This window comes from Danio aesculapii, chromosome 18 (assembly GCF_903798145.1).
Source record: "Danio aesculapii chromosome 18, fDanAes4.1, whole genome shotgun sequence".
Lineage (NCBI taxonomy): Eukaryota > Metazoa > Chordata > Actinopteri > Cypriniformes > Danionidae > Danio > Danio aesculapii.
Genome location: NC_079452.1, coordinates 41213320 through 41237040, shown reverse-complemented (window position 1 = coordinate 41237040; position 23721 = coordinate 41213320). Strand labels below are relative to the sequence as shown.

The 23721-nt window shown below is 35.0% G+C and overlaps 2 protein-coding genes across 2 annotated transcripts in view; both read right to left on the bottom strand.

Moving 5' to 3' along the window:
* Positions 1–4186, bottom strand: part of vps9d1 (VPS9 domain containing 1) — a 35491-nt gene extending 31305 nt beyond the window's left edge. The window contains exon 1 of the mRNA XM_056478847.1: positions 4053–4186. Within this exon, the coding sequence (XP_056334822.1) occupies positions 4053–4151 (99 nt within the window). The 5' untranslated portion in view covers positions 4152–4186. The remainder of the gene's footprint in view (positions 1–4052) is intronic.
* A 705-nt stretch (positions 4187–4891) lies between these two features.
* Positions 4892–22250, bottom strand: utp4 (UTP4 small subunit processome component). Its single transcript, XM_056478568.1, has 17 exons — positions 22159–22250; positions 21158–21323; positions 20364–20552; positions 19414–19498; positions 16093–16182; positions 15799–16010; positions 12774–12945; positions 12584–12675; positions 12393–12489; positions 9920–9984; positions 9674–9796; positions 9353–9509; positions 8022–8128; positions 7324–7419; positions 7057–7242; positions 5227–5337; positions 4892–5138 (listed from the first exon to the last, which is right to left on the bottom strand). The coding sequence occupies exons 1-17, from the start codon at positions 22200–22202 to the stop codon at positions 5022–5024; spliced, it is 2109 nt and encodes a 702-aa protein (XP_056334543.1). The 5' UTR covers positions 22203–22250; the 3' UTR covers positions 4892–5021.
* Between the last annotated feature and the right edge of the window lie 1471 nt (positions 22251–23721).

Genomic DNA, 23721 nt, shown 5'->3' with positions numbered 1-23721 from the left:
GGATGGAGGGGACATGTCGCCACCAATATCCACAGGTTATTAAAATGTCCCCACCAATAGTTTGATCGCCTCCAAAATAAAATAATGCTTTGTGGAAATTTTCCAGTCAGGCTTACTGTGCAAGACTCAGGAGAGACATGGAGATAAGCAGCTACATTTCAAAGAAAAGTGTCAGTCACTTGAAGTCAAGTTCGCTACCATATGTCCACCAATGGGCAATTAATAAAAAAATTTGTTTCGTTTTTGGCCTCCACGACAATTATGAAAAAACAACAATCGAGATAAAATGGTTCGTGTCATATGCCTCCCCCCTTTCCAGAAGTCTGCATCCATTCCTTGTCAAAGTAAAATCATGTAAATTTACTTTTGCACCATAAGACATGCTTGATTTAATGTTGTTTTTATTACTAATTGTATTTGATTTGGGCCACACAGTAGCGCAGTAGGTAGTGCTGTCGCCTCACAGCAAGAAGGTCGCTGGTTCGAGCCTCGGCTGGGTCAGTTGGCGTTTCTGTGTGGAGTTTGCATGTTCTCCCTGCAGTCCCGTGGGTTTCCTCCGGGTGCTCCGGTTTCCCCCACAGTCCTAAGACATGCGGTACAGGTGAATTGGGTAGGCTAAATTGTCCGTAGTGTATGTGTGTGAATAAGTGTGTATGTGTTTCCCAGAGATGGGTTGCAGCAGGAAGGGCATCCACTGCATAAAACGAATGCTGGATAAGTTGGCGGTTCATTCTGCTGTGGCGACCCAAGATTAATAAAGGGACTAAGCCGAAAAGAAAATGAATGAATGAATGTATTTGATTTATTTATTATTGACGTTTTTTTTAAGTGTGAAATAGAACATGTGCTGTTATGTTTGCACCCTCAGAGAAGGAAAAGAACATGAACATGTAAAGTCATCTTTTAGCTTATAAATGGAAATATTAAACTTGCAAAGATGTGTTCAGATGCGGTGGTAAGTGATTACGCACAAATAAGCCCTCAGTAAATGGAAGTCTCTATTAAAGTACTTTTTTTGTCAGACATTCCTTTAACTTTACATCTTAAATGTTAAGTTACATTTCAATTTCACAATTGGGGGGGTTTGGTGTCAAATTAGATCCCCACCAATATCAAAAGCAAATCTACGCCCATGTCTTCTACATCGCTATCAGAACATCAAAATATATATGTTTTATGTTGTTTTTAATTGTTAAGATCGGCCGAAATAAGAAATGCCAAACAGCTTTTATAGACTTCCAAAAGTTTTTGCTCATAAAAGGGGGAAATTTCAAGACTCTGGCTGAAAAACAGAAGAAAATGTGGCATGTAATAAACATTTGATCAATACATCCACGTGTACAAACTTTTTTGAATGCTATAATTCATTTGACAGCACTAATGAAGATTATATACAGGCCTATAGCTGTGTAGATGTGTTATATGAAAATCAGATACAAACACCACACATACAAAATCCAGAATATAAATAATTCTCCCTGCCATGTAATCGCTGCAATGAAATCTCCGTCTTGTTTTGTAATAATCCAAATCTGGGGTTTCGGCGGAATAAACAACCGTAACGTTAACATCTATATGCTCAGCAGTGGTGAATGTTTGTGGATGGGAAGTTCATTGGCTGAACAAAAAAGAAATGCAACCCTTGCGACAAAACAAGAAGGTCATTATTGTGGAGCACTTTTTCCCCCTTACAAAACAAAAATATTAATAATAATTCAGACTATGCGTCCACGCTTTTGTATGCTGTCATCTGTTATGTCATGATGTCTGGAAGATATCCACATGGGGAAAAACTATAGTAATTTATAATAAATAAACATGTTTTTGAACCACACGGTAAAGTGTATAATGTGTACAACTCGTTGTTAGTGAATGCTACAGAATACTGTAGTATAGCAAACTGATAAACTGTAATAAATAAAGTTAGTATAAACTGTGGTGCATTGTGACGGTGTATAATTATAGCATAGAAAACTGAAGCCTATTGAATCATTTGTTTATTACTACAGTTGTGTTATACCACATCAACAACATAATTACTACTACAGTTTAATTCAAGTAATTATCTATAGTATTCTTCCAAACACTATAGTATTTACTATAGTATTTTTCATATAACATAATAGCTTATACAGTATATACCGCCTCGATGACAGGCAAATATATTTTAGTTCAGTAGAAATCTCGGCCCTCTTCATGATATAAGGATAATGCCCAACATATGTGGCTATTTTCTATTTATATCTCCTTTGAAATATGGTATAAATCGTAAAAATACAGACTTTAAAAAAACTGAATGTCTCCCACTCAGTTTTTTAATTCCAGCCCTCCATCTGAATTTTGTCACCAAAACCATGTGATTGAAAACAACCTATAAGCCAATGTTCTGTGTCAACGTCAACATGAAACGGCTAAAGATTTGAAACCAAGATGATTCATATAAACGACTCTAAGTTGACTCTTTATTTTATACATGAATCACTTTCCGATTTAAACCTCAGCTGGATGTTTACATTCACTTAGAGCTGTGTTACACACTGCATGAAAGGTCATTTTTAAAAACCCATAATAGAAGCTCTTTAAAGTAAATGTGTAAAAACGAGGTAATTAGTGCATTGATTGTATAACCAGTTTTACTACAAAAACCATTGTTAAACTATGGTTAGTGTGGGAAAACCAACAACAACCTCCATGGTTTATTGGTGTTATATGTAGTGGTTAATTTTGTAAAGACGGAAGAAAAACAACACAGACATGCTGATAACGAATAATACAACACAGCATGATGATGCTGTTATTGCTGCCACTTCAATATACTATGAACAATTGTTTTATTTAAACATTCAGGGTCCCTTAAAATATCCATATTGTTAATGCATTAGCTAATGTTTAGTGAGATCTTGTTGTAAAATGTTACTTATAATTAGGCCCACACGGAATCTGCACGCGCAGAATTCTGCAGATTTTTAGCCCATCCTTAGTTCTGTTTATTTACTTGAGTAAATGTGTGTAAATCTATATTTATTCAGTTTTTAAATTAATTACAGTAATATTATTGACTAATATGAAAATGTTCATCTGATTTATATACAATGCAGTTTGTAAAGTAAAAGTAAAGAGTTGTATTATATGAGAGACTTGCTTTGTTTACCAAATAAAGTTAATCTAATTGGATTTGCATTTTAAACATTAAATAAAAGTTAAAAAGATATTATTTTTTATTTCACATATTAAGGTTTTAGTTATGATACTCCCAAAATAATTCAGCAGAAATCCGCAGATTTTTACCAAATTTCTCCACAGAAATAGCAAAAAACGTCCGCAGATTCCATCTGGCCCTACTTATAATACACAATAATTATTTGAACAATAATATACAATAAAATAAAACAGCATATGTCAATTTAGAGATAGTGTATATAGACCATATTGAGGGATGTAAATAAAAACAATGGTCTCAACGTATTTCCTGTTTTACATTTTTTAATTTATCTAGCTTCTGAGAATGCAAAAAGAGCCACATATTAATAATGTTATGATAGATGTATTAACATTAAATTATGTTTGAATTGCCTTGTTGCAGTTATAAAAATAGTTTGATAACAAGCAGGAAATGTTTATGGGTGAATGACATGACTACATTGAAATAGTTTATAGTGATAAAATGAAAGAAAATTTGACACCTTCTTTTGCCTAGAACTATAATGTAATGTAAACTCCATTATCTTTATTTACTTTGAAATGTATTTGTGTTTATTACAAGATGAACTCTAACTAGCCTTGCCAAACCTTTAATAAAGATGATCTAATTTCAGGATACTAAAAAAGAGGTAATTACAATAAACTGACTGACATCAAAATGTAAACATTCCACATCAACACTGAATATTTATTTATACCCTGACAAGATATTATCAGCACATTTTCCCGCAGCTGTTGTTTTGGGGGTAAATGCTGGTAAAATTTTGGGCTTCTGTCAGTGTTTACGCTGACGTCACTCCCGTTACTTAGCTGGACCAAACGGCAGTTTTAAAAGATGTAAACATGTGTACCTCGTGTTTGTTGCCGGTGTCCAGCTGAATGGCCACTTTTACGAGTCTCATGGCATTTTGCAAAGGTCTCGGACTGCTGTCACCGAGAGGAGCTGCCATCCTGCCAAAACAATCGCGTGAGCCTCACTGACCGCTACTGCATCTGCTGACGTCACTACTGCGCTTTCAAAATAAAAGGCCGATTAAATACAATGTATATTTCGACATACGCTTATTATTTATGAGTCGTTGCTTTGAAATATAATTTAAGGTATGATTACGTGAAAACAACATAAACACAACACTTAAACACCTTAGCATGGGCTTTGGTAATGTTCTACTTGACTTTGACATCTACTCTAACCTTACTCCTAATTGTCATGTTAAATCATTTGCATGGTTACCCAAAATGCTATTTGAAGATAAAATCTAATGTTTCTCAGGGTCATATTATATTACACTGTGCCTTTGTTGAAATACATATTACGTAATAAATAATAACAAAAGTCATACAATATGATCAACAGATATGATCTAAAAATGTGACGATTAATATGACAGATATGTATGGAAATTAGTGTTAATTGTTTTAATATTGGCTATATACTATCATTAATATTTTATTTTAGTTTAAGTGTGTACTGTGCCATTTCTAACTTTAATATTATCTTTTTTTAAATACAGGTCAGTACTTCAACAAACCACTTTAACAGCCTCATAATTTAAAGTAAATAATATTTTATATACGCACACTAAAACTATTACACAGCATTTTTAATGTTAATTAACATTAACACAGATGTCAACATATATGAAGATACCTTTTTTTATTCTGAGCAACAAAATAACAACACAGAAGGTAATGTAAATAGTTCTCTTTAATACCGTCTTAGCAGTTTTGCAATGGGGAAAACAGGGATCAATTTGCAGTCTCTTAAAAACACTTCCTCATTGAGGTCACACACACACATACAAATGGAGAAATTGATCTTATGTGGCAAATTTCTTTTGTTTGATGGGTGCAGGCAACTGAGCAGTGATGTCCTCCAGAGGCCGTTCAACAACCACCAGAGATTGATCGCACATCACATCAACACACAGGAGCTCCTACAAGACAGAAAGAAAAACACTTGAGCACTTTCCATGCAAATTTACAGGAACTGGAAAAGAGGTAATGCAGTTCACACACACCCACCTTGAATGTCTTGCACACTTTAAAAGCATGGCTGTAAGATTTCCTCTGTTCCTCAGGGAGGCTCCTCAGAGTAAGCTGATTCAAGAACTGACTTTTACTATCAGGCAGTGGCTAAAAAAAAAAAAACACACTTGTGTAAATGCATTTTTAAAGAGCCCCTATTATGGGTTTTTGAAAATGACCTTGCATGCAGTGCGCGACACAGCTCTAAGTAAAGTGAAATATCTAGCTGAACTTAAAATCTAAAAGTGCACCATGTTTAAATCTATTGATTAATCTATAAAAGAGTTGACTCAGAGTGGTTTAAATGAATCGTTAGGGTAACGAATCTTAAGCCACGTCAGCGTGACGTTGATACGGAACTCTAGCCCCACCTATTTGTTGCACGCACAGACCCAAGAAAATTCAAACCCCCGGCCCCGCCCACAAACACTGTAGAAACTAAGAAAAAGACGACAAGTGTGAGGGAAAGTTAGTTTTATTTTCCCTACCCAAAGATGAGGCTGTGAAGAGTCGCTTTGTTTACGGATTTAAATTTGCTTGTGAGCTCGCGATCCTCTGCCATTTGTCATTGCTATGGCCACAGTCAGCTTTTCCTACACACGTGCAGCGGTCAAGTTTCAAAATAGTTCAGCTTTTGCCACTGTGTGGATTAATACTGAATGCGTGTCATGGTTAAGAATAGTTCAACTGTGATGCTGGGCTCACACATACACTCTGCACTCTGACTACTTCAATAATGTTTATAAGCCATGGTGGGCGTTTCTCTCTGTCTCACGCTGAATGCAGTCAACCAATCACAACAGACTGGGTCATCGGACCAATCAGCACAAATTAGCATCACGCTAAGAAGGGGTTTGGAAACAAATGAATCACTGAACGAATCATATGAGAGTGTAAATGCATATTATGAGGAAATGAAAGTGTTTTTTTTTTTTACCTTACATGCATACCAGACTGTTGTTGAAGACCCCAAAACCAAAATATGACTCTTTTTGTAATGTATAATAGGGGCTCTTAATATAAATAAATACATACAGATCAAACACATCTGAAATAGAAATATTAAGTTCACAACCCCATGAATTCAAGAGAGTAAAATCAGGTTTTTTAGATGTTAGTATTCGGATGTTAGTCTTTTTTATTTTACAATCTCAACTGAAAAATGAAAAAAGGGTGGGACAGAGTAGGACATAGACCATTTCCTCCCCTAATGAAACACCCAATAGCATTTAGTTTTTATGACAGCTCTACCAGTGAGAGTGGTTGAGCTGAAGCGCATCAAATGAAAAGCAAATAAGAAGCGTGTTGAAGGGGATGTGGCATGTCAGATACTAGACGGCATTTGATTGGTCAAGATTTGATGAGAAATTGAAGTATGAGGTGACGTGGGAAAAAAACATTGATCTATTTGGCAAAAATGTTTGTTTATTTGTAGATGTTTATACCGGTTTAATACTCTCTAAATGCGAATTTCACTTATACACCAACATCAAAGCATGCTATAGACCTGAACAATGCAGCGGCTTACTTTAATTCCAAAGAAAAGACATCCAAACATGCCTTTTTAAGATTCTGTTCAGAAAACTAATGAATATAGCAGAAGTCAATCATCTAAATTTTTATTTTTACTGTTCCAAAAAATGTGAAATGTTCCTTAAAATAAAATATATTGTGTTCAATGAGGAAAAAGTTATTGTTTTTACCCAGACATTTAAAATGAACATATTGAAGAGCAGTCATCACAATACCATGATATCTTTATCCAAGGTTATCATACCAGCGTAATCTTATACCGGCCCATGCCTAGGAGAAAACAAGATGCCTCACCTGGCTTTGGTCAATGATGCAGAACATGTACATATCATGCAGGATGACGTGAGAAGGATTTTTCTGATTAAACGTCACATTAAGACAAGGTGTGTCTCTTTCCAGCCAAATCTTATGAAGGCCTTGCCTCTGCACCAATCTGCTCCAATCAGTGTATTCTTTCTGCTCGATGGAAAACTCAAATATCTGTGGTAACATGAAACAACAAAAACATATGAGATGAAGATATACTAATCATACCCACTTCATGTGCAGGTTGCGGATTACCTGTTGATCTGCATGAACCATGAACAGACAGTTTGTTGTTGGATGGATGGCCATGGCGCTGACAGCTGAACTGTATATAGGAACTGTGCAATGAGCCTGAAAAACACAAGGTCTTCATTAACCATGCATTTGTGTTAAATGTAGGGCTGCACAATATATCGTTTCAGCATCGATATTGCAATGTGTGCATCCGCAATAGTCACATCGCAAAGATGCAATGCCCAGTCCGAATTATAGTTGACCAGGAGCTACAGAACTGGATTTAATCACTGTATTTATATGGACTTTATAAGATTTTTGCAAAAAAATGTCTTGCTTCGAATTTTTGTTTTGTTTCTAGTCCAAATATCTACATTTGATATCGAAAGCAAGATTATTTCACATACCCGACTGGCAGATAATTTCCTTAAAACAAGCCAAATCTCAGAATTTTCAAGTATATCTTCTGACAGTGAAAAACCAAACAATATTGTTATTTGGTCTAAGTGTTTCTTGGATATTTGGACTAGTAACAAGACAAAAAGAAAGAAAAGCATTTTTTTGCATTGTTATGATTCCATTACTCTACCTGAATACTGTTCGACTCCTCAGAAAGCAAAAAAAAAAAAAACCCCAATATCAGATTTTTCAATATCATGCAGCCTTAGTTAAATGTATCCGTAAGTGTATACAATCGCTGTGGCGGTCATACAACACACCTTTCGTGTCTGCAGGTTGTAGATGTGAACCTCATTGTCAATGTTTGCAGATGCCAACCATTTGCCATCCTCGCTTGCTGTAAGTAAGTGGATGGCCTGATGGGAACCTAGAAAAGGAGGACATAATTGGTGCATAATCTTTACATTTTCAATAAAAAAGGACAAAATTTTGATTTTAACTTTAAAGACTATGAAAGGTTATTCCCACCATGGAAAAAACAGCAACCTGTAAACGGGGAAAAAGGGGGAGGACGAACAACTGTCAGTTAGTTGGCTTACCAGACTAAAAACCAGATCGTGAGGAGACGCATGATTTTATAGTTCACAAAGTTAAAATGCAAAGAAAGAAACATTAAGTAATTTAATGTCGTTACATATACAGTACAATAGGCTGTTCGTAATTTCATATATACATATAGCCACATTTTGTTATATCATTATAAAGATAATCATGTTTATATAAACACTATAAATGAGTCAGACTTCTCTTCTCCTGAATCCCCGGATCGAAATGCAGACACAGTGGATAATTCCCTATCTATTCCAACCATTAGCCCTGCCAGTAATCTGGAATATTTTAAACTTTGGTGAACATGGCAGCATGGATGGGCGATATGTCTGAATAGTAAGAAACTGAAGTAATATTTGCAATTCTGAAAAGTAAAATGAATGAATGTACATCAACAATTCTGAGATGTACACTTTATAAAACTCTCAATACTAAGATGAAATTCTTTGTAAACTCACACTTGTGGAGTGTAAACTCACAATTCCAAGTCATAAATTTGACGTTAAGTCACAATTCTGAATGCAAACAACAAAGTCAATGGAAATGTTCTTTTCTGGGATGTAAACTCACAATCTGGATTTGTAAGCTTATTGTCAAATCACAATTTCAAGTAAAATTTAATGTAAACTCAATGTTAAATTCAAATTCCAAAATATAAACTCAGTGTAAACTCACCAATTTAAGATAGAAAATTGTAAATGTACCCTTGCTATTCAGATACTCAATGTAAAACAGCTATTGAGTATACAATAAGATGTAAACTTCATTTTAATATGTACACACAAATTTCTGAGTTGTAATCTCTCAATTACGTTATGGAACATGATGTAAAGTGATAATGTTGAAAAAACTGTAAATTTGAAATTCAGAGTTGTAATTTACGTTTACAATGAACAGTTATTTAAAACGGAGATGTTTTTGTTTCAGTTTTTATGTGAAATAATCTTTTATCTTCATTGGTCATATTGGACTAACAAAATGCATACGTGAAGGAAAAGCTACTTTACAGCAGCTCAAAAGAAAAACTGTGTAGTCCTCTCACCTGACTTGGTTTTAAAGGTGGCAACAAACTTGCACTCTGATTGGCTAAGAGAGACCATGTGGACTGATGATTGTGTGGAGGCAGAAAACAAATGGGAGGAGTCTGAAGAGAAGCAAAGCTGACTGGCTGAGCCCAGTACCTTTGGCAGTTTGGATATCTGAAAGAAGAAAGAAAAAAAAACATCAGTCCTACTTCCACTTGATAGCTTAAAACTACCACTTAATAGCTTTTCATGGGGCATTTTACTAAAGGGCATGAAGTTCACTTTTCTACACAAACCATGTAATGCGTTTTCATGCAGCTCTGTGGAAACTGCTGTACCTTGGTGATGCTGACGTTGTTACTGTCGCAGTGTAGCTTGTAGAGGCGTAAACTGCTGGTGGTCGAGTACGCGATCCATTCTCCACAGGAAGACACAGCACTGCAGCGGATGTGATCTTCACCCTGCGGAGAAACATCGGAGCTCAATCACTTCATTCATTTGAGCAGCACTTCTTATGTCACAACCCTCACCGCATACTATCTATATGGATATTCACAGAAATCAATTTTAGAGTTTAAAAATACCTTCACTTTCAAATGAAGCAGTTTCTCTGGCTTTCTTTTTAGAAGTAAACTGCTTCCTGGTATGCCTGAGAACAAGACCAATAGAGAGCATTCATGAAATTGATTCATCTCATAACAATGTCTAATATATATATATATATATATATATATATATATATATATATATATATATATATATATATATATATATATATATATATATATATATATATATATATATATATATAAATAAGAATTTTTTCAGGGTTTTCACCTTTAATTGATAGGACAGTAGAGAGTATTGACAGGAAAGTGTGGGGAGCAGAGAGAGGGTGTCAACGCACTAACAACTACACCACTGGCGCCGACATTTTTTTTAATACAAAAGTTGGATCACAAATAAAAGTATTCGGTATAGCTGTTGATTCAAATACTCTGGTTAAGGGTCACGAAACACCAAAAACATTTTTTGAGATGTTGACAGTCATATACATGTTCCACGCTGCTAAAACACCATTAGGACACATATATTTCACTAAAAAGTGAAAAATTGGTTGTTTTGGGTAATTTTGGGCAAATTTGTTCTTCCGATTTGAAAATAAATTTTGAAGCTATCCTTGTGAACATTCATGCATGGAGACTGGATGTCTGCACCGGCTGGTACATGATGTCTTTGAGTTTTCAAACTGAATTCATGAAGTGCAACTTCATTAATATGCATCATATAGCTTCGAAGAATATGCATCATTTACCTGTTACAGTGTTCAGACAGCAGAGAAACGACACGTTGTGTTGCCAACCGTAATTAAAACAAGTGAAAGAATAAGGATTGTTTGGAGACATGGGTCGTCAGTGTTGCGTTTAGAAATGTGCCACAACGAAGGTTTTGTTTCCATTTCCCCACAATGAGAGCACAGCTCATGTGTGGACCCACAGTTGTGGATTACAGTGGTCTGCTAACACGCATCAAAAATATGTTTGTAAGGAACATTTTTATTACCCGAGAGCTTTTCACATCTGGAAATGTGGATAGCATGGTGACGCGATGACGTTAATCAGTGGGATCATAAAAGGAATATTCAGAAAGCAACTCATGTAAACACCTTAATCATATTATTGTTTTATTCAGATTAAGGCAAATAATTTGATTACGGATGTCCATGTAAACATTGTCACTGTATTTCTCCCCTTCGCCTGTGTTGCCGGTTGTTGTGCACGTACTGAAACTCCCCTTTTCATGCAAACCCTTCCCTCTTTCGCCACTTAACACTCCCACCTAAACAAAGCTGGACTCACCCACTTTCCTGACTTTTTATTTTAAAACTAGAGGTGTGAAAACACCCTGCTGAGATAGGGAGGGTTTCATGACCCTTTAAAGCACCCTGGAATGCCCCTCAATCTGATTTTAGAATACTTTGATAAACTGAAAATGAAAAAGAACAGTATTTATTCTTCATGCAAATGTCTTTACTACGTCTTTTGTATAAATACGTTCGTGTCTGAATACATATTAAATAATATTCTTTATATAAATATTTGTTATTGGCCACACAATTTAAGTTTATTTTTTTGTTTTAGCAGTTTAAATGTTTAGCAGTTTAATAGTCACCTAAGTAATATATACTAGGTTTAATATATAATAGGCTTATACTTTGTACCTCAACGTCGAGACAGATCCGCCGCTAACTAACTCGAGAACTTAGTTCTCTTGTGTCCATAGAATATAACTTTCCCTGTAATTTAGTCGACTCTTTATTCCAAATTGATAAACTACTAGTCAGTCAACAACTCAAACTGTAAAAATTTTAAGTCCTGTTGAATTGAATAGCCTAATATACTTTAACATTCCACCCTGAAAAAAAAATAAATCATACATCGCTAATGAGAGTTCTTTCCCCTTTCTTTCCGTTTTAATTAATTATAAAATACATTTTCATAAATTTGTAATATCTAAAATTATGACACCTTCAGGTATTAAATTAGTAATGAAGACATAAGGACAGATGACTTGCAGAGAATAATAACAAACGTGCATCCTGCAGCTGTATTTCTAATGTTCACAGAGCGCATGTGGGCGTGACATGCAAACGTGAGCGCGGAAAAAGTCCACAGCTGCGCATGCATTCAAAGCTATTTCATAACCTTGCATATTGTCAGAGGCTTTGTCACATTATAAGACTACACAATATCATTGTTATACACACAGTAGCCTAAGTAGGTCTACAATCACATCCCTAAAGACGTCCGGAATGAAGCAGGTCATCTGCTCTGACGATGATGGAGACACATCAGAATTTGTTTTTATTAATAAAACAATATTTTACTGGCTATAAATATTCAGATAGTTGTGTTAATTTGCATACTTCCTTTTTCTTGTCTTTTCATAGTTTTATGACTTCACTATGGATGACCATTTCTCTCTATTACAAATTATGGTAAAGAACGATTAAGGGTGTCCCTCTATATCTGCTATGGCACTGAATATGATCTTCACCTTCTCCTTCGCTCTCTCCTAGCCTCCAGAGCTCCAGATGACCAGGGTACTGAAACAGTAGCGTGCCTGCCTTTCTTGCACAGGACACCAAACTCCTCTGCAATGTAACAGGGCAGAACAAGAAGCCTCACATTAAAAGTCAATTACAAACATGTCTATGAGGAAAAAAAACACAAATGCACAATACTCACATGTGGAAACTGAATCTTCCGCAGCTTAGAGGCTGATGACTTCACTTCATGCTTGTCTAAAAACGGTCTCACAACCAACTGTGTGTCCATACCTGACAAGAGAACAATGCATTTGCTCATTTCAGAATCTGAAACAAAACTGATAGATTGGTTGACTGTTTTAACCATTGAATTAAAAAAAGTAACTCACCTCCTGAAGCCACAGCTGTTGTGATCTCAGCCACAGCTCGAACATCATGTGTGTGGTTCCTGAATGTTCTGGTTCTGACCCAATCTTTGTCATTATTTTCCAAAACCATAGAGAGAAACTGGAACTGCACCACAAATCCTTCTGATGTCCCAGCCACGATACTGTCCTCATTCTGTCATTCAAGAGGGTACAATAAAATAGCTTACTGTCTGTATTCCTGAAGCATGTCATTAAAACAGATCAAAAATGTACACGTATATTATTTTTCAAAAGGTTGTGATCAGTAAGGTTTGTTTTGAAAGAAATGTAAACTTTTATTTAGCAAGAAAGCATTCATTTGATGAACTCTGATTAATAAATGCAGTTTTTTATTTTCATTTACTCTTCATAAATAAATTTCACCCCCATCACCCAAACCTAAAAAAGTTTGATCCATGTTGACACAAAAATATTAAATTACACTGTATTTTAACATTTTTTAATTTAACAACTAATAATTATATTGATTTCTGAAGGATTGTGTGACACTGAAGACTTCAGTAAAGAAGATTTTCCATTAAAACCAAAATATTATATTTGTAAATGTTAAAAGAATTTAAAAAAAAAATCTATTAATATTTCAGCAATAAAACTGATTTAACCATTTTGTGCAATATTATATATTTTTAACATTATATTAACATTATATATTTTTTAATTATTTAATTAATTTATTTCAAATCTTACCAATCTCAAACTTTTGGATTAGGGCTGGGCAATATGGCAATAAAAAATGTTTTTTTTTTTACCACGATAATTTTTTCATATCAATCAATATCGATAATTATCACAATAAATGTCAAATCTTTATATCTATCAATTTTAAAGGATTTTCAGCATGCCAATCCCTTTGTGCAGCTGGTTTAACACATTTTGTGAAGTGTTTTAGCTGTCTGAAAATATAAATAATAAACAAAAGAACTATCTTAATCCAGTATTTACTGTTCAAGTTTTCAACAACCAAAAACATAACCTACAAGTTATTGGGTATTATTGTTCAACATCAGAAAGAAAGAAAACAAGTTAGGAACAAGTAAAAGGTGAGTTAATGGTGACAGAATTTTCAGTTTTGGATAAACTGTACTATTAATGGGGAGCATGGGGAATTTAGGGTGAAATATCCTTTAATATATTTTATTTAGGGATGCTAACGATTACTTGATGATCTATTGATTGTCAATAACCCTTTAATCGATAGACATTAACCAGTCCTATGCAGACTCTCATTTTATACATCATGCATCACGGCGAGACATGCGGCAAGCTTCTCTATTCACTCAACGAGTTTCTGAGCTCTCTCGTGCTTAAGACCGAGTTTATTCTTCTGAGGTAATCTAAGAATACTATCAGTGCTGCAAATAATTTGTAAAGACTGTCCAGCTCATGCTGTTCAAACCGCACTGCGTTAATCAATTAAATTGAAACCGTGAAAACAGTTTAATGGATTGTTTTGGCGCTAAAGCATTTACTATAGCGGGCTTGTTTTAAAGCACTTCACCTCATATGTTATTTGTTGTAGATAACTGACCAACAAAATATACATCAAAATTAAGTTACACATTATACATAACGAAATTTGTTGCAAAAAGACACATTTTCAAAGAAAAATATATAAAGTGAATATTTTTTTATTTGTTCCCAGCTTAAACAACTGCGAAAATAAGGATTTAATTAATGATCCGCTGCTATTGTAAACGTCTGTCATTATTTTAAAGATTATGTCTTGAGCATCTGATTTCTCCTCAGTGATGATGTCCTTTAAATATATAAAGGCTGGTTATTTTACCGTTGATAGGGGAAAATAGTGGTATTACAGGTTTCAAATAAAATATCTTAATATTAAAAAAGGAAACAAGCTTGACAACAAAAGTTCCTATTAAAGTTGTAACAAATGCCCTTAAATAATGCAGCTTGTAGTTTACAGCAAGCATCAAGTGTTCATTGAGATGTGTTTAAGATCGTGTTGTCTGTCATATCTTTCATCTGTCTTTTCGGGGTTTTTTTTCTTGTAAGGCACAGCTTTCCAAAATTATGACATGAAACTCTGTTGGGTGATTGCGCTGGTTTACCAACACTTGTTTGGGTGTGTAATTTTATTAGCATCTTCATAAGGGTGGTATTGTTTTAAACAATGAAACAATGTTTGTGGTGTTGCCTGCTTTTGATGAAACAAGTCGTCTGTGGAGTTTGCGCTGTCACGTTGCTCTGTTTTGTGTCGGATTGCAAAAAACTAAGTAGCTCCAGACTACTAAAGTCTAGTGACGTTTCTTGTCAACAATGTCTGTGACATTTTTTACCTTATTTTTTTCTTACTCCTTCAAGTGCAACTAACACTGTATGTGTAGCTGACGCTGATCGGTCAGCTTGTATTTTGTTTATTGTTTTGTATTTCACTATTTGAATGTGTATTGGTTTGTTTATGTTATAAATTTCCTTGTTTCCGGTTGGCTTGAGTCGGAGGTCACATGATCTTTCGTGATTGATTTAACCTGTGAAAGTTTGTATGGACAGCAAAGTAAGATCTCAACGCAGGCACCTGTTAAATGCTCCTGCTTATTCTACAGCTGGTTATCAGGCCCACACGGTAAACTAACCATTGTTGTATATTACTTGTTTATTTTGATGTCCTTTTGATTGTGTTTGTGTAAAACATTCGGTTTGTTTGTTTATTTTTTTTTAGTTTTCACGATGTTCAATAAATGAAACACATGGACATCAGTATTTGGAAGCATGGACCGTTTTAATACCCGCCGGGTAACTACAGTAACTTGTACTGCATGTGGCACCTGGAAGGGCAGGCTGCAAAATGCCTGCCTAGCGTTACGCATAGTGCGTAAATATGATCGAACGGTCATTATTGTTTTATCGAAAAAATATATATCATGATAATTATCGTTATCTAATTATTGCCCAGCCCTATTTTGGACAGTACTGTTTGAAATCATAAATGTGATACTGTAACATCAACATGCAGCCATTTTCTCACCTGAGACACTGATAATGAAAGCACATCAGATTTTGTAATATTGTGGCTTTTGATCAGTGTACCAGTGTCATCCCGCCACAGTTTCACCATTCCCACAGAGTCCCCGCTGATGATGGTCCCATCTGAAAGGTAGACTACACTCCACACCACACACTCCTTACCACGGGACGTCCCAAACCCTCTGTCCACCAATATCCGATGTATGGAGTGGCCTAAAAATTCAATCAAACATTTGATGACATCATCACTCACCAGTTCATACAACATGTTTAATAATAGAGCCATGCTCTTTACCTGTCTCCACATTGAAAACCTGGATCATATCCATCATTCCCGCAGCTATTTTGGACCCTGAAGGGTGCCAGGACAGAGATATAATCCGGCCTGTAATAAGAGTAATCAGACATTGTTCTGAAATGCAGTTTATCTATTTTTAAGGTTAGATTGCACTCAACTATGGCATTTTGCACATTATAAATAGCATTTACTGTAACTAAAAGAGTAAATAATGTATAAATACATAGAAAAATCAAGATGTGCATACACTAAGCTTTAAGTTATAAGCACAGAAAAAAATGACTATAAGGTATCTTATGTTCCATTTACACTTAGTGTTAAGCTGTTTTTTATTAATCAGATTTTTTTTTTAATGAACGCTGTTAAATACAAAACTCATTCTCTCTTAAGCACTACTAAATGTGGTTGAAAAGGAATTCATTTGTTTACAATTACACTTGAATTGAATTCAAGTGTAAGCCACAATAGACCACCTAACACTTTATCTACTGACTTGACACGATCAATACAAGATGCACCAAAAATAAACAAAACAAGCTAGTCTATCTTCGCTCTACTGTACCACATTGCATAGATTACAGTTGAAATTGTAGTTGCCATGCACATCATTTTAATTCACTTACATTTCTGCTTGCCCGAAAAACATATTACATAGTTCATTCAAAAGAGAGAAGGATCAAAAATCTAAAATACAGGAGACTAGGGGTGGGCGATATGACCTAAAATTAATATCACGGTACTTTTCATCTTTTGAACGGTGACGGTATAATATCACGGTATTACTTTCAATAGCAAAATAATATACACCTCAAGGAAGAACGGACAAAAGAAAGTCTCACTTCTATCGCTCTTTAAACGTTTTGGTTTGGGTCATTGTAAATGCTCAGTCTCGTTATGAGCTGATCTTCATTTCTCTGTGTTGGTGGAATAAAGCAGGCGAGTCAGCCGCACCAATTTATGAGCAGACAGAGCAGGATTCTCATGATGACCACCGGCGCAATTCCGCTCTTTGTTATGAGCTGTAGTTTCAGTGTAAACTTAGTAAAGGTGAGTTTCTTTGGCGATGATGTCTACAGTATTAGACTTTATATTTAGCGGACATTTGCGCTGAACACGCGGTGAATGCAACGCATCGAGATTCGGGCACCTTCTCCGAAAACACTAGATTGATCTCAGCTGGCGGATCAACATTTACCTCATGTCATGATCGCTGTCATCTGCGCCATTATTATTATTATTATAACTTTAGGTGAGGTTTCAGGATTGTATAGAAAAACAGAATAAACTAAATAAAAGGAATAAAAGGCCTGCCCTGAGTATTTTCCACTTAAATTACAAATTTAGATTACAAAACGAAAACACTGAATCCTTTTTATAACCAGCATAGGCTGTTATTATTTTAAGCTTATTTTAATAAAGCAGACCTACTAACTCAAATCAATCGCTCCACAGAAAATAAGCAATTTAACTCACCGCTGTAATTTCTCTATCCCAATCCCTTAATCAAAATTTTTAATACAAGTCATTATTTTAAAGATTATGACTTGAGAATATGATTTTACCTCAGCGCTGCACTTTTCTCCTTCTCCCTCGCGCTGAGTTCAGGTGACGGAGTGTTGTGAAGTAGTTAAACTCTCCTCAGTTTAATTTACAGTGTCAAACTGGCACAGGAATATCAGTATATTAATATAGGCTTTGCTAAAAGGCTAGTCAAATGTAGGTCTTTTTTTACAGAAGCTATAAACAGACATGCATGCTGGGACCGGTGATGAGTCAACAATCGCATATATTTGACTTACTTAAAGTAGGCTATAGGCTTTAGCATATAATAATTGTGTGTAAAGAAGTTTATTAAAAATGTAGCTAATATATCACAGGGGTTTGTGTAGCAATTACAGTGGAGTATTAATTAAATCCTTTTTTTCCGTGGAGCAAAACAAACACGGCACAGTTGTGTAGCGGATGGAGACACACAAAAATATACAATTCAGATATTTTCGTCGGAAGAAAAATATTCTTTGAACGAATTTAGTTTTGTACAATTTGTATCTTAGTTTTTGTCGGTCAGTTATTTACAAAATAAACAAGAATAACTAATAAACTGAAGTGAAGCGATGTGCCTCAGGGTCCGCTATATGCCGCGGCCAAAACACAAACTGGCCTGTTAAATACAATCGTAATATAAATAAAATAAAAGTGAAATATTCAGTTTCGAATATTTCGAATAGGCTGCTCTTTTAATTTTGATCATACAGTTAACAAAGATTCCATATTAGAAACTGAATATACAAATTGTACAAAACAAAATTTGTTCAAAGAATATTTTTCTGCCGACGAAAATATCTGAATTGTATATTTTTGTGCGTCTCCATCCGCTACACAACTGTGTAGTGTTTGTTTCGCTCCACTGGAAAAAAAGGATTTAATTAATGCTCCACTGTAATTGCTACACAAACCCCTGTGATATATTAGCTACATTTTTTTTATAAATGTCTTTACACAAAATTATTATATGCTATAGCCATAGCCTACTTTAAATAAGTCAAAATACTTGCGATTGTTGACTCATCACCGGTTGCAGCATGCGCGTCTGTTAATAGCTTCTGTAAAAAAATACCTACATTTGACCAGCATTTTAGCAAAGCCTATATTAATATACTGATATTCCTGTGCCAGTTTGACACTGTAAATTAAACTGAGGAGAGTTTAACTACTTCACAACACTCCGTCACCTGAACTCAGTGGGAGGGCGAAGGAGAAAAGTGCAGCGCTGAGATAAAATCATATTCTCAGGTCATAATCTTTAAAATAATGACTTGTATTAAACATGTTGATAAAGGGACTGGGATATAGAAATTACAGCGGTGCGTTAAAAATGCTTATTTTTATATATCTGCGCGGTTAACCGACATACCGCATGATTTCTTCCATTACCGTCACAGTCCTAATTCAGACACACAAATGCTCCCAAATATATTATGAGGGCGCATAGATTAAATTTCGGGCGCTCATGCGACCAAAATGGTTGCAATTTCGAGCCCTGTAGTATAAGGACATGTATTCAGACCACAACTGAACATTTGAAGAAAATTGAATGCCTTATTATTTAGAATTAGCTATTATTGATGTAAATGCAGCCGTTCAAGGAGCATAATTGATTTATCACGGTATTGACGGTATTAGAAAATCCATGTCGTGGCGCAATGTCACACCGGTGATGACTATGACACCGGTGTACCGCCCACCCCTACAGGAGACCCATCTGAACACAATAATGGCAGGTGGAAACAGAGGCTTACAGATGAATAACAATCTCACCTTTCTGTCTGTCCAGATTTCTCTCAAACTGTATTTTGTCTTCATTCACCTCAAACAGTTTCACAGTTCCATCTTCACAACCAACCTGCAAACATAAAAATTCAAAAACTTTAAAAGTTTTACTTATGGCACCTTTCTTTAAGATAAATTATCTTTATTTGTATGTTTACATATTGCTTTATCAATGATTCTTTGACGTGTGTCATTATTCCACACAAACGGTTGAGTTGCAATGTTTCCCTCCAGTGCTGCAAACTTAGTTTATGTGCAAAATCACAATATCATATGAAACATTTGTAAATAAACCACTGCTTCCTTCCCATCTGTTCAAGATAATAAAACTGTCATATCATGCGAATCAAGCCCAGTATATCAATAATACAAATTTAAATTCCTGCAAACATTGCCATCATTGATATAGTCATGTTCAATATCTAGCTCACCCAAAAATTTATTTACTCAAGCTCAAATGGTTACAAACTTTTATGTTTCTTTATTGTTATTCTGTTGAACACAAAAGATATTTTGAAGAATTCTGAAAGCCGGTAACCATAGTAGACTTCCATAGTAGGAAAAAACAATCCTATGGAGGTCAATAGTTTAAGGCTTCAAGCTTCCCTGAAAATATCTTTTTGTGCTCAACACAAGAAAGTAAAAGAGGTTTGTTATGAGTAAAAGGTAAATTATGAGAGAATTCTTAGCTTTTTGGTGAACTATCCCTATAAAAGTACAGAAATTTGTTCAATTTTACTATAAGAAGTTCTACAGATGACAACAGTGCTGTTCAACAAGAGTAAATCCACTGTAGATTTAAATTAGTTCAATAACTGTCTATGTTGCAAAATTCATTGTGTAATACAATGGAATTCATACATCAAAATCATTAGACCCCATCTTCAGCGACACTTGAATTACTGAATACATGATCGTAGTAACCAAACCAAACTTACCGCCAAGTGTGTTCCTTGCTGATTGCCTGTTATGGCCCAGATTGGCCCTCCATACGCATCTATGGTGTATTTCACCCTCTGGTTTGTAAGATCATACTCTGTTATCACACCATTCAGTCCTGCACTAAACAGACGCTCCCCAACCCAGGACAGGCCTTCAATCCCAGCCTGCTGTCTGCCAGGGATGATCTGTGGACACAGGAAACACACCTCTAACATACAGTCCACTGTTTAAAACGTTTACATTTACTCATTCAGCAGATGCTTTTATCCAAAGTGACTTACAAGTGAGGATATAAAAGTACAAGTCTGTCATATTTACTCTCCCTTCACTAGCTCCAAACCAGTTTGACGTTCTTCTGTTTAACACAAAAGAAGATATTTTGAAGAAAGCTGAAAACCTGAAACCATTGATCTCCATAGGACAGGGGTTCTCAATCTCAGTCCTGGAGGTCCGGTGTCCTGCAGATTTTAGCTCCAACCCCGATCAGACACATCTGGACTAGCTAATTAAGCTTTTACTAGGCTTTCTAGAAGCATCCTTGTAGATGTGTGGAGGCAAGTTGGAGCTAAAATCTGCAGGACACCAGACCTCCAAGGTCGAGTTTGAGACCCCCTGCCATAGGATCTATTTTTTCTACTATGGAAGTCAATAGTTTGTAGCTTTCTTCACAGCCTCTTCTTTTGTGTTCAACAGAATAAAGAAACTCGAGCAAATTGTGAGCAAATTATTAAATTTGTACACTTTCATTGTTTGGTGAACTACTCCCTTTTAAAACAGAAATCTTATGTACCTTTTCTTGGAAAAATCTGTCCGAACAGTGGAAAATCTCCACTGACCCATCCATCTTCGCAGCTGCCATCCTTTCATTTTGCTGGTTGAAAGCCAAAGCTCTGATTCCTGATGGCATGTATTCAAAGAACCGAACTCGGTGTACTTTAAACTCCCCCATCGCTGACCTGAGAAAATCATAAGAATATTCTATGTCAAATAAAAGTCTGATATTTTGAGAAGATAAATCAGAGTTCACTGGTCAATAGAGAGGTCATAAAATGATAAGATCGAGGTATAGTTTGTTTTATATTCTCCTTACTTTCTCCTTTGTAATATAATTTCAGAAAAGTATTAATTGCTAATTCAAAATATGGAAATTACATTAGCAGCCAAATACTATCAAAGAACAACATTGTTCAGTCAATTATATAAGGTTAATGCTAATTTAGTTTTAAAGTCTGTTACTGTTTACAAAAACGAACGAATGTGTGTATATAAATCTAACTTTACCTCAATCCTGATAAGACTTTATAATAAGAGCTTATTTGATGACAGTTAACATGAACTAACAACGAACCGTGTATGTATACAGCATATATTTATTTACTTTAGTTGTTGTTGCTTTTGCTAATGAATAAAAACATGCTAATTGATATCGTAACTGGTAACTTTAATAATAAATTCAACAGATATTAACAATGACAGATAAGGTGCTGTAACAGCTACATTTCATTGACAGCTCACGTTTACAATTGTTAAGAAACGGAACCTTATAGCGAAGTCTGGTAACGTTATATATATTATTGGAAGAGCTTAGTTTTTAATATAACTTCAAATGTCAAGTTAACTGTTGAAATATCGAACATGTGCAAATCTATCTGAAAACTTCGCTACTGACATCATGTTCTGACTTGTCCCTGAAGCTAAAGTTAGTTAACTACTGATTTAGGTGGCACATTGATTGTGCGTATGCTCCGTTAAAGCAGAATAAAAGTACAAATGTACAATCTCGATTCTTACCCTCGTTTTGTATGTTTTTCACTCTCTTTCGGATGTTTTACCATTTACAACCAGTGCACGTTGAGCTGCAAGGATGCACCACGTTGATTCCCTTGACCCGGAATGGAAGTAAAATACTGATTTCAAAATAAAAGTGTCATAGCAATAGTGAAAATCCCATACTTTTTATTATTCGAACGAAGTGCGAGTTAAATGATAACACAACTAAATATTACAGAATTTCAAAATAATTACCAAAATTGTCGTATAAATACTATATGAATTCAAATACCGATCAAAAACTTTTATTCTAGTTACAACAGACATTAACAAACCCCTTACTTTGGTATTAACTTGACATAATATGAAATAAATTGATAAAGTTTATTTTTTCCTCTTTCTTAAGATATAATGAGGCTAAATACTGCCTCATAAAAAGCGAAAGACCTTTTGAACCGCATGGCTAAAAGAAAATTGGGTCCAAGTCTCAGTAAGATAAAAGTGTAACGGCTTAACCATATATGATTAAAAAAAATTTTTATAGAAGACACATTAAAAATGTCATTCAGTGTAACAAGATTAAACGTTCCAAAATGTTTTTATGATGTATTAAACGACCCCATTTTAGAATCACAGCGACCTACCAAAATATTACAGTATTGTAACTTTTAAGGGATAGTTCACCTCAAAATTTTGATTGTCTCACTTTATTCACTCTCAAGTGGTTCGAAACCTTTATGAGTTTCTTTTTTCTGTTGAACACAAAACAAGCTATTTTGAAGAATATTGGAAACCTGTTATCTGTTGTGTTCAACAGAAGAAAGAAACAGGTTTGTGACAAGTGAAGGCAAGAGTGAGTAACAACAGAATTTTCAGTTACAATTCAAAGCATAACCAAAACTTAACCATTTTTGTCAGCAAAATTTTACAATGATAATAAATTAAAATATAATAAAATGGACAATAAGTACAAATAAGAGTATTTCTATACATATTTTCTTATAGTCAGGTAAGAAGGTTGCTGGTTCGAGCCCCGGCTGGGTCAGTTGTTATTTCTGTGTGGAGTTTGCATGTTCTCCCCATGTTGGCGTGGGTTTCCTCTGAGTGCTCCGGTTTCCCTCACAGTCCAAAAACATGCGCTGTAGGTGAATTGGGTCAACTAAATTGGCCGTAGTGTATGTGTGTGGATGAGTGTGTATGTTTCAGTACTGGGTTGCAGCTGGAAGGGCATCCGCTGTGTAAAACATATGCTGGATAAGATGGCGGTTCATTCCACTGTGGCGGTGGCATTCCCTGATGAGTAAAGGGACTAAGCCGAAGGAAAGTGAATGAATGAAGAATTATGTACATATTGTCTTTTATACCTAATTAATTTGTACATATTAATTATATACTTAATATGTAGTTTAATTTTAACATAAATATGTTGCACTATGGCAACATTTCACCCATGTTATTTCACTTTCATAAAAGTTCTTTGAATCATTAGACATTTTAAGTATAATATGCTATCTATCTATCTATCTATCTATCTATCTATCTATCTATCTATCTATCTATCTATCTATCTATCTATCTGTCTGT